The 12,240-nt window shown below is 32.9% G+C and overlaps 1 protein-coding gene across 2 annotated transcripts in view; it reads left to right on the forward strand.

Moving 5' to 3' along the window:
• Positions 1-9,772, forward strand: part of LOC124368874 (PHD finger protein 12) — an 88,233-nt gene extending 78,461 nt beyond the window's left edge. For both annotated transcript variants that reach the window (XM_046826346.1, XM_046826347.1), the window contains exons 11-14: positions 1,843-2,373; positions 5,045-5,127; positions 7,027-7,239; positions 9,141-9,772. In XM_046826346.1, the coding sequence (XP_046682302.1) occupies positions 1,843-2,373; positions 5,045-5,127; positions 7,027-7,239; positions 9,141-9,338 (1,025 nt within the window). In that variant the 3' untranslated portion in view covers positions 9,339-9,772. The remainder of the gene's footprint in view (positions 1-1,842; positions 2,374-5,044; positions 5,128-7,026; positions 7,240-9,140) is intronic.
• Positions 9,773-12,240: the final 2,468 nt, after the last annotated feature.

Here is a 12,240-nt window from a genome sequence, read left to right on the forward strand (position 1 = left end):
AAGGTACTGACATAAGAGGGGAAAGGGTTAAAATGATTAAAGGTCTTTTTCGTTTGGAATTTCTATTATACATTTTTGGTCGGGGAGATCAATATGTATGTGTATTTGGGGAATCAATATGTATGTGTATTTGGGAATCAATATGTATGTGTATTTGGGAATCAATATGTATGTGTATTTGGGAATCAATATGTATGTGTATTTGGGAATCAATATGTATGTGTATTTGGGAATCAATATGTATGTGTATTTGGGGATCAATATGTATGTGTATTTGGGGATCAATATGTATGTGTATTTGGGAATCAATATGTATGTGTATTTGGGAATCAATATGTATGTGTATTTGGGAAAATTAGAAGTGTGTGTTTTTTGATAGGGAGAGTACAGATTTAGGTTAAATAAGGGATATTTTGTTGTCACATTTGAACTAATACACATGTACATAGATTACAAATACACATTATTTACAAATAATGAAGATGTAGGCTCAGGCTTTTACAAAATGTTTGAAGTAAATCGAGGTGAGGTAATTATAGTTTAACCCTCTGGCTGGCGCGCATTTGAGCCTTGACTGGCACCCTGTTTTGAAGCTTCGTGCAGAGTTTTTAATTTTTTATCCTGTACAATTAATTACTGGAGAAAACACAAAAGTGTTATACATCAAATTACTCTGCAGAATATGTTGTACAATATAAACATAATTATAATTTGACTTACCTGAATAATGGTGGTTGTTTGATGGTCAGAACTCAAAACTTTTTTTTTTCAAAAAACACTTTTTTATATTATTCCATTAAAAAAACTCAAAATTAATTTTATTTAAAAATCTAAAATATGTATAATGTTCACTTACTTATGCACAAAAAGAAAATACATAGTTTTAAACACTTTTATTTACAAATAAAATTACAATTGAAAAAAACAAGACTATATTACAAGCACTAACAGTTGCCGAGTCACATCACACGGAAATAGTCGGGAGCTTTTAGCGGCCAGTAAAAGAACAAATATTCATATATATATATATATATATATATATAAGTGAATACATTATTAGAAGGCTTGGGATCTTGTGGTTAAAGTGATATAACTTTTATGCGATTCGAGCGGTAATTATTGGAACTATGACGTAATTAGTAGACGATGTTTAATGAGTCGTATATTACGACTCTGCCAGTTCACGGCGGGAAAAAATGAGTCGTAATTTATGACGTTGCCAGCCGGAGGGTTAATAATAGCTCACAAGTTGAAATTACTTCCTAGCGTAAATTGATTAAAGCATGATTTTGGGGGGGGGGGGGGAGGGAGAGTTCGGATACTGTGTCACACATGTTCTTTTAAAACAAAATAACTTACTTTGTTGTGAATTGTGATTCCGACCGAACCGCAAAACCAATCTATTTTAATTACAACAATTTTTGAAATCATAAGAAATTATTGCCAATTGTAAAGCCAAAGACTGAAAAACATGATCAGTTAATTTAACCTATGTTAAATCGCATAGGGAAGATATGAACTATGATGCTGCAGATACAGAAAAGTGTAAAGTGTCTAAGGATACAAATAAATTTATATTTTCAAGTTATTTATCATATTCGTAAACTAAAGTTTACATTTCACATGTCTACCTATGACTTATAATCTTCTAAGATTTGAATCTCAAGTCATGAGCAAAAGCAGTAAATTATGTATGTTATGAAAAAATTTGCTAAGTACTATTTCAGCGTTTTTGTAATGAAAAACACATATTTAGGCTGCACTTCATAATTTTCAGATAAGAACTATTACGTTTAATTGCAAAATTTAAAACTTGAACTGAGTAATGTGTATTTGTTTTAGGTTATTCAGATTTAGACAAAATTCTTGATACCTTGGACCCCAGTGTTGTTCGCCTGCTCGCCATGCAGCAACTGGGCCAAATTAAGAAGCAATTGAGCGAGGATAAAAGTCACAAAAAGACCAATTCAACAGATGAATTAACAAACGGTCCAGTGTTATCAAACAAATCAACACAGCCAGCAGATGTATCAAAACATTCATTACAGCCAGCAGATGTATCAAAACATTCATTACAGCCAGCAGATATATCAAAACATTCATTACAGCCAGTGGATATATTAAAACATTCAATAGGTGCCTCTAGTGAACAGTTAGTGTCTCACAAAGAAAAGAATGATTTGCTTCAAGTGGACACGTCTCATATCTCAGAGAATTGTAGATTAGAAAGTGCTTCTCCAAAGCAAACGAATGATTTACGATATGAATTCAAAGCTACTAAACTTACGAGAGCAGCTCTTATACCTTGTCATCAAGATTTAGTAAATTGTGGGATGATCCCTGTCAATAAAGGATGCTTCCGCATCGGGAAAGGTAAGAGTGTATTAGTAATTTTCTAACGTTCAAGTTTCATCACTAAGTTGCTCTTACTTCCACAAATATAGACTGTATCAAAATACGAGGGTAATTCGGAAAGTAAGGTCCGATTCACGTTAACCAGACAAACGGTAAGCGAGCAGCGAAATGCGCATGCGGCCTGACTCCCGGCATGCATTGCGCGCAGAACGACGCCATTTGCAGTGAAATCGTTGTAGTCTGCTGTTGTCTGTGCCTTTTTAAAATGTTTAAAACTATTGAACGTCCCGCCGACTGTAAAATACGGTCTGTGATACGGTTTTTGACAGCAAGGAACGTTTCAGCAGCGGATATTCTTCGACAGATAAATGAAGTGTACGGTCCAAATGCAATGAGTGACAGCAAAGTGCGGAAGTGGGTGAGAGCTTTTAAAGATGGACGGGAAAATGTCCATGACGAACCACGATCTGGTCGGTCGTCAGTGATCACCGAAGATTTGGTGAAAGCCGTCGATGAAAAAATTCGTGAAGATCGGCGATTCACTGTTTGTTCATTAGCAATAGAATTTCTAAACATGAGTGGAAATAATCCACATTGTTTAAAATTGTTTCTGAAATTTTGGATTTTCGCAAATTGTGCTCACGTTGGATTCCCAGGCTGCTAACTGAGGAACACAAAAAAAGAAGAATGGTTATTGCTCTTGAATTATTGATCCAATATCATCAGGAAGGTGATAACCTTTTAGACCACATTGTGACGGGTGACGAGACCACATAACCCCAGAAACGAAACGCCAGTCGATGGAGTGGCGTCACTCGACGTCACCGGCATTTGCGTCGTCACTCGACGACGGCGGCCGACTTCTATGACACCGGCATTCAAAAACTTGTAGATCGTTATGACAAGTGTTTAAACAAAAGTGGAAATTATGTAGAAAAATAGTAATTGATGTCAGGAATCAAATAAAACAAGTTTTTTGAAAAAAATCTGTTGTGGTTTTTTTTAAATAAAAAAACGGACCTTACTTTCCGAATTACCCTCGTATAAAGGCTGACAATACAATCCTTGAGATAATTGAGATAATCATAATAATAAAGTTACAGTTTCTTATTGTGAAATGAAATGTCATTTATAAGAGAGGAGCTTCTTAGATAAATGAATTATTTATGTAAGATATGTCTTCTATTTATCTGTTTTGTGCCTTCATGCCGATTCCATTATAAGTTTTCTTTGGTAATAATCAGCGACGGCATGTTCTGGTACATTTTTTCATGTTATTTAGTTTATATTCTTTTCTTATTTAGTTTATATTATTGTTTATGAAAATGATATACCCAAATGTAGACTGTGATACTAGTTACTGACAATGTATGATTAAAGGATCTATTTGGTAGATGTGTGTGATGACAAGGTTGATAACTTTAGTGTGTTCTGTTATAAAGCTTTATCCTTTGGTTATTGGTAGAAAATGTATATGGGATATAACATTTATTTTTGGCCAATCAGAGTTCACTTGTTAAATTTTGTCTTATAAATACAGCAGAATCTTCACTGTCTGTACTTAGTAGTCTGACACAATCAGCTCATCCACGTGATATTTTCAATATAAATTAGTTAAAAAAATTATTCATTGATTAGTGATTTTAAGATTTTCCATTCAAGATAATTTCAGCTGTTAGAACAATCAGCTGATCACTAATCAGCAGTTTAACAGCGTCAAAAAATCTATTAGTGTATTTAAATGGGAGTGCTCAGTAAAACCTTTACTATTCCATTATAATTTGTCGTAGTGAAATAGATGTGAAATCAAAATGTTCACATCAAAGTAACGCATGTTTCACTATTCTAACTTTGTAAATTTTTTATAAAATCTCCCGTTTTTGAGTTATTACAGTTTGAAAATTGTGTATGGCCACCCATTATAATTTGTCATAGTGAAATAGATGTGATACCAAAATGTTCACATCAAAGTAACGCAAGTTTCACTATTCTAACTTTGTAAATTTTTTATAAAATCTGCCGTTTTTGAGTTATTACAGTTTGAAAATTGTGGATGGCCATCATTTTGAAACCTAATATGATATTTTTCTTACACTTTTTTTTAACAGGTCTTAATTAGACTAAACATTTTGCAGAGTTTGAATACTATAACTTAATTTGGTTTAAAGATATAGTTTGTTTCTTAAAAAACACAAACAAACAGACAGTCGGTAAACTAAGCAACATAGGACTATAATCTACTTTATGTGACATTTTGTACTTATTTTGACCTATCAAATCAAATGAAGTTTGATAGAAAAACTTTTGGACACCCTATATAATAAGGATGTTGGCTGGCTCAGTGTTTGATTTTAATGAAAATTTAAATTGCTTAGGAACAAAAATAGTGCCCCTTGCCGACCTAAGTTTATTATAAGAACTTATAATCAAAGACAGAATAACAATTTATACATACATTCTTGTAATGTTACTTTGAAAGATTTATTGTGATTGAAATACATATTGCGTTGGATCCACGATGTGTCAACATTTGCAGTTAGTGATGTGGTGTTCATGTACATCCATGGAGATAACCGGGGGTAAGTGACGTAGGATTTTACTGTACCCTGTGTAGGTTTAACTGTTAACTGGAAGGTATAAACCAGCCAGAAGTGCATACCAAGTTGTAATACAATGTACATTTGTGCAGGTCTGTCCTGTGACTTGTGTCTGTATGAAGTGACCAGTTGTAGTCTAATCTCGGAAGATCATGCTATCATCACATATGATCAGGTAATGATTACTTTAACTATATCTGCAACTTGGTAAACAGTTCCGCTGGACCCACTCATTTCCAAGTTATGTCAGAATATATGTTGCATTTACAGTAATTACTCTTAATTTTAAATTTATTGAGATACTAGTTTACTGCTATCACACAATGTCTGGAACATTTCTCATGTCAGTCGTCACAAACACAAAGTGATATAACTGCCATAATTTTAAAATCAATTTTTTCCAGGTCTGGACTGAAAACACCTGATAAAGGTCAACCATATGATGTAATGATTCTTTATGATTAGAAAGTGTGTAATGAGGTATAGTTTTGTTTCTACTCCCCTGAAAAATTATGTTTTGACACTGCACCACTAATATGTGCCAATCGAATCACCTGATCAGAGCTAGTGAAACTTAACACTAAAAAACCAAACTTTTCATAGTATGGAGGACCCCTGTTCAGGAGCATTTAGAAAATATTTTAAAAATTATTCAAACAGATTAAGTTTTATATCATTTTAACCCTTTTTGACGTAACCCTCATTTTAATCATTTTAACGATGGCATTAGTTCTGCTACCAAACTAATTACAGGCATTGTACAGCTGGCGTACTACGTCTGATTTTACTGACATGAGATTAGTTCGGTGGGTTCTACTGGGCTCTGAATTGTGCTGCTACCTCTCTGGAATATTTTTAATTATTTGAAACAATATTGCAGCCAGTTTTTTGCATTTCATTTACTGGTTCTTTGACATAAGTTCCAGCTGAGTGAATTGTCTGCCAATGTAAACAAACTAATCAAACTGAATTGACTAATTAACTGTGAATTGAGTTTTGTGTAATTTTATTGTTGTTTTCGTTCCAATAAAAGTTTCTTTTAGTTTTTTTTAATCTATTGTAAACAATGAGTATAATAAAATATGAGTATTGGTTTGTTAGTTCCAAACATTAATTTAAATTAGATTTTGTTGCATCACGTTATGCTGAGCAATGGATTTTGTACAACTTGTTCACTGCATTACATTTCTAAATCACAGCGACTTAACTCAGATAACATTGCGATACATTACATTATTTTTGAAGGAGTGAATATTATCTGATAACTCATATTTTCAAAGAGGAAGAGTCATACAGTACTTCACATTTATAACATGTTTTATTAGGTTTTATACTATTTTTAGATTTCTCTATACATATAAAGAAACATTTATGCATCATACATCTGTTGTTGCTCTTTCTGCGCTCAAAAGTCGAGAACAAAATGGAATCGTTTAAAAAAGTCTCTCATTGTTTTTATTTCATCAGAAACTTATGATAGCAAAAAATTATGTATAACTTATTTTTCTGAATTCTTTTATGAAAAGAATATATATACACATTATATATAATGTGTTTGGAGCATTGGTTGAGGTTGTAATATACTTTTGTAAAATATACAAACAGTTAGTGTAAAACAGAGAGTTTTACATTGTCACCTCTAGTCTATGTTAAATAGTGTGTTTTAGCCTTAATAAAAAGTTTTAAATGATCAATTATACTTATGAGCTAAAAAAATAATATTCTTATAATTATTATTTGGTGTGGAAATATAAGTTTATTATAATAATTTAAAAACGCTCCAATAATAATTTTATTACATTTTGTAAGCAAAATCAAAATTTATTTACTGAAGTTTTTAATTTTTAAATTAACGAATAATTAAAATCCAATAAACAAGAAGCATCTGTAATATAATAAGTTCATCTACTTTTGTAAAATATTTATATATTTTAGTTTTTAGTTTATTTTTAGTCATGTTTCCTATTACATAATACTTTTATTTATCTTACATATGGCTCTCTGTATTGATAGGACGATTGAGTCTGTATTGTACTTAAACTTGTACTATACCACATTGTTTTTCATTTTACAGAAATTCCGCAAGTTTACTCTAGTCAATTTCAGTGAATATGGTACAACAGTAGACTGCCTAGATTACGGTCTAGCAGTACAAAAAGCTAAAACTACAAACTTGCCAAGTAAACTAGGAAGACAAATTGATGAAATAGAAACGTTACAAAACAGAAGGAAAAAGATTCGGCACATATCTCCGATTAACGTGGAAACAGATAACCCATGCCTTACAGTAAGTATCTGTGAATATACTTTGGTGGTTAAATTCAGTGTCTGTTTCAAGTGAGTAAAGTTTTAATTATGCTCGAAAATTATTTCAAAATGTAATAACACTAATAACTTTAACTTTAATTCATACAGAATGTGAAGATATTTTAAATGGGAGTTAGTGGGATAAATTTACCCTCAGAATATTGAGAGATATTTGCAAGAGCCATTGGATATGTTTAAGAATAGAGCTATATTAAAAAAAAAACATAGATGATAAAATTAGATATTGCTACAAGTGATGAATCGTGGATTTATTAGTTTGATTCTGAAAGCTTCGATCAATGATTTGATTTTCTCGTGAAGACCCTCTATTGACAAAAGTCAAGTGCTTTTGAAGTGTTGGATTGTAACTTTTTTAACCCAGCAGACTTCTTGCATGCGCTCTTGAAAACCAGTATACTGTTACTGCTGTGTGGTGACCAATACTTGCTTACCTCAGATATTAAAGAAAAAGATAAACAGCAGCCTTGAAGAACAGCATTAAGGGAAATGGCAGTTCCTAATTGGCATTTTGTAACTTTCCATCTTTCCTCTTTTTGAAAAAAAAAATTTAAAGTTCAAATAAATTTCTCTGGTTTAAAATCTGTGAATTTCAAAACTTTTCTAGTGACCCTCATATATCCATTCCTATGGACCTGATCGTAAATGATTTTAATGTATGAATTTCATATAGTAGCCTATGTGTGCTATTATAAACCGGATTAACTGTAATCGTGTTATCGATGGTTTGTAAGCCTGTTTTGCTTTTATATAGTGTTAAGTTTCTTGCTCAATTTAATTAATTAGGTTATGTTTGGACGTAGCAGTTAAATTATCGGGAAACATTGGATTTTGCTAGTTTTGATCGTTTGCTTTAATCAGCGATTGTTAGTCAGTAATGAATTGTAAGTCATAAAATATGACGTAAAAGTGATATGACTAACCTAAAGTGCAATGAGGTTACTTTAAGGAATTTATATCGTAAGTTATAACAGCTTCTTCTTGCTGTCAAATGTGCACGACGATTGTGGCAACACCACCCTTGATTGTTTGCGCGATCGACTGAGCAGGTGCAGGTTTCAGTAAATGAACTAAACCTTCTCAATTAAATTGGTGTTAAAAATTCCACATTTTAAATACTGAATTAAAAAATCACACCCCAGATAGATTACTTTAAAAGCTTTAACGTGATCAATACCGAATTTTTCAACTTCTCAGTCAAAAATAAAAGTTAAGTTAGGTATACACACTCAAAAACAATAAAAGTATGTTGTACAAAAATTTGGTCTTAATCGGACCACAAGTTTTCAAGTTATGAATTTCCAGATTTGCTGTTTGGTTGAAGTGCCAAAAACAGGTACTCGTTTTCACGGTTATCAACATAAGAACCGAAAATTATTATTTATAAAACAAAAAATTATTTTCTTTGTATTTATAAATGCAAAAATAAACAAGGCAATTTAAATGTAACTCCCATTATTGTAGCTCTACTGGTTAGTTTGTAGTTAAATTCCCAACTCTGAAGATCTAAACGTTTAATCTAAGATTAGTGTAAGCGATTTAAAGTGGTCTATATCTAGAACAATCTCATTTGATTCAACTAAACTCTTCCAAATAAACTAAGAGTATTTAACATTTTAAATTAGGAATGGGCTAATTCCATTTAGTAAACAGAACTTTCATCGCTCCTTGAGACATATTTTTACATTGTGGTAGTGTTCGTTTGTGTTTACATTTATTTTTTTCGTCTATCACTCTAATTTTGTGCATTCTTATGAGCATCTAACATAGAATATAACATATGTTTTAGCAATGATGTGTTTAGATTGATTTGATATAGGAGTTGCATTAAGTATATTCTAGCATGGATTGAAAATGTTCCAGGTGAATAAAAGGTGCAAGTGCGACAAGACGATGCCCCGAACATTTAACGAAGGGCCTGCTATATTAAAACACGGCTCTAGAATTACTATCGGATGTGTTACGTTCATCTTCAGTGTCCACATCTCACAGTTAAATGAACACAAACAAAAACATCAAAAAGTGACGAAGGAAACTCCTTCGTCGAAGTCATCCTCCTAGTGTTTTTCTCAGACATGTAAAAAGAATGAGATTGCCGAGCACAACCTTTGTGCCTTACCATTACTATGCAATTTGTGTAGTGTAATTGAGAAATTAACTACATTGTTTTTATTTAGTACAGTTCTGTTTCAAACAAGTTCCATTTGTATCTTGATGTGTGGACCTTAAAACTTATCAATTATTTGTTTTTGGGAGTTTATTTCTAAAGTAATGAGTGAGAGAATTGTAAAGTTTTACTGTTAGTGATTACTTTGTAATTGTTTTTAGTTCACTCTTTGTAAATAGTGAAAGTTTAATTTTAATTTTTAATTATTCATTATTGAATTTTACTGATACGTCTATCTGGTAAGTCCTTCTCTTTTGTAAGATGTGAAAGATTAACTTGTTACCTTTATTAGGTTGGAAAATTGAATATAAAAACCTTGTTTAGGTCATTACAGCTTTACAAAAGCAGCTTAACCCTTTATTAAGGCTGACACATTTTTGTACTTAAGTATTATTCAGTTCGGACAAAGTTGTTCACTCTTATTTTTGAGTGAAAATAGTATTTTGAAATGACGTGTGTTAGATTGATAGCACAGGCCTAAATTGTACAGTGTTCTTGCTATTGACAGGCTTAAGAGTTCGGTTTGTTGAATAATATGTTTGACGGTTTGATAAGAGGTGCAACCCATTTTTTTTATTGCACCAGAATATCAGTTGGATTTTTACCAACTGTTGCACAGCAATGACAGAATGAGAGGAGGGTTGAGCGGCTGGAGAAACATTTAATGTCTAGAACTGGCAGTGGATAAGTGCCATCGTGTGATACCGCCCTGCCACTCATGTCTGTCATGGCTAGTGTCGAGTGTTCACAATATGTACAACACAAACATTAAACTTTAAAAGCCACTCGATCCTGTGCTCACCGCCCACTGCTTACAGTTCGTATCGCGGCCAAGGCCTGGTTTAGTCTATGAACGATTGCTCCTCACACATGTTCCAATTGATCATCAGATTACATGTCTAAACAGGCAAGAGCTCTCGCAAGCGCTGCTGCAACCAGTGTTGGACAGTTGTTTGCAAGAACTGGAGAGCAGTGTTGGCTATTAAGATTAAAATTATAAGCAGTGCCGAGACATCACTGTTGTGTGTGTAAACAGACTTCGTATTGACTCCTAGAACAACCAGCAATACAACTGTAACAAGTACTTGCAACAGTTCTCGTGAGTAAAATTGCTTATCTTGTTCACATTATGCGACAGTAGTTGTTCAAATTCTCTTGCAACTTTCTTGCCAGTGTAAACGCAGCTTAATGATTACACCAGTCTACAGACGGTCAGCCGACCGAATCAATTACGTTCGGTGTGCACATGTGACGATCGGTCGGATGATTCAAACTGTTCAAACCAAATAGTCCAACGTGTATGAGGAGCCTTATGTCATGTTGTTTCCTAGTCCATGACTATAATGTAATGAACACGTGTCGTCGTGAAGGGGTTATTCTATTCTTGCATTATTTTAAAGGCTAACACAAAATATTTAAGAGCCAGTAATTGATAACATTAATTGTGCTCGTATTCTGGGTGCAACTGTAGAAGGTACTGTTCTGTGTATTCTACAAATCGCAAACTAACCGCACTTCGGTAACTTACATAGCAGATAACCTTCTGATGTATTTTTCATGTATTGGCCGTCAGTGTGATATCCCCAGAGCCACGATACTTTTGCCGGACTCTAACCAGGGTTACCACCAACGATGAGAATTAGGGCACTAATCTCAAAAGTCATGTCCCCCCGGAAGAAGGAGAGGACAGCTTTGAACCAGCCTCTCCAGTCAAAGCAGGCAGGGGGTTGCACACCCTTGTTGGAGCTAGCAAGAACCTCTGATACTTAGGGAATTAATCCCATAGGTGATGGCAATAAATCATTATCGAATTTCTCTCATATCACTAGCAAAGGAATTTGCTAAACCAATGCAGCTTCGTGGCATTTCTTGCAATTATAGCTGGTGATGATAAGCTGTTAGCGTTGCACTCGGTATAAGGGTTAAATACAGTATTACAATAGTTTATTTGGTTTGAAACTATTTTCAAACCAAATAAACTATTGGTTCTCTAGTATAGACTAGAGAATCGGAAATTTTCGATTAGGAAAACCGGTAAAAAACCAGGAATTGGTAAAGATTGAATGTTCATTTTAATTACCTCTTCTTTTTAAATAATGCTCTCTACAAACAATAAATCGAACAAATAATTTTGTATAAGAAATAACTTCTGATGAATATAGTAACTATGTTTCACAGCTGTTTTGTTACCGAATAATTCCTAAACATTTTATTTTTTTATAATTACTGAGTTGTTTTTATTTATAATTTTTTTCATGATTTAGTGTGTGATTTCAATTTATTTGACACGATTTAAGAAACTTAGAACATTTTTCATCTCTTTTCACAAGCAATAACAGTTGATGTTGTATTCTATGTTAAGTTCTCAAAGGAAACCCAATTCCAAAGAGTTGTTCCTGTAAAATGTTGTTGATGCTTTCATTTATATGATTGAGGTTGTCTTGTTTGTTACTAGAACGAAGCCATTGACTTCGTTACCGTCGCACATAGAGGTATTTCACTACTTTACTCCGTAAAAAATATTTGTATTATTTATCAGGTTTTGGAATGACGAAAATAAAGCAGTCAAAACATTTTAAAATAAAAGAGGTATAATTTCACATAAAAAAGAAATCAATTTACAAAACATGATTTTAATAGAAGCATGTCTATGGCTGAAATGAAGATGTATTTCTTTTATTTATAGTCCTTGAGGCACTAAGTAAGGGATCTGAGCTCAAGAGAAGTCTGTTCAAAATATCCCTATTACAGGATTCTCTAGAGAATTTTCCTTGTGTAATCCTGTCTGTAAGTGGT

This window comes from Homalodisca vitripennis, chromosome X (genome assembly GCF_021130785.1).
Source record: "Homalodisca vitripennis isolate AUS2020 chromosome X, UT_GWSS_2.1, whole genome shotgun sequence".
NCBI classification, from domain to species: domain Eukaryota; kingdom Metazoa; phylum Arthropoda; class Insecta; order Hemiptera; family Cicadellidae; genus Homalodisca; species Homalodisca vitripennis.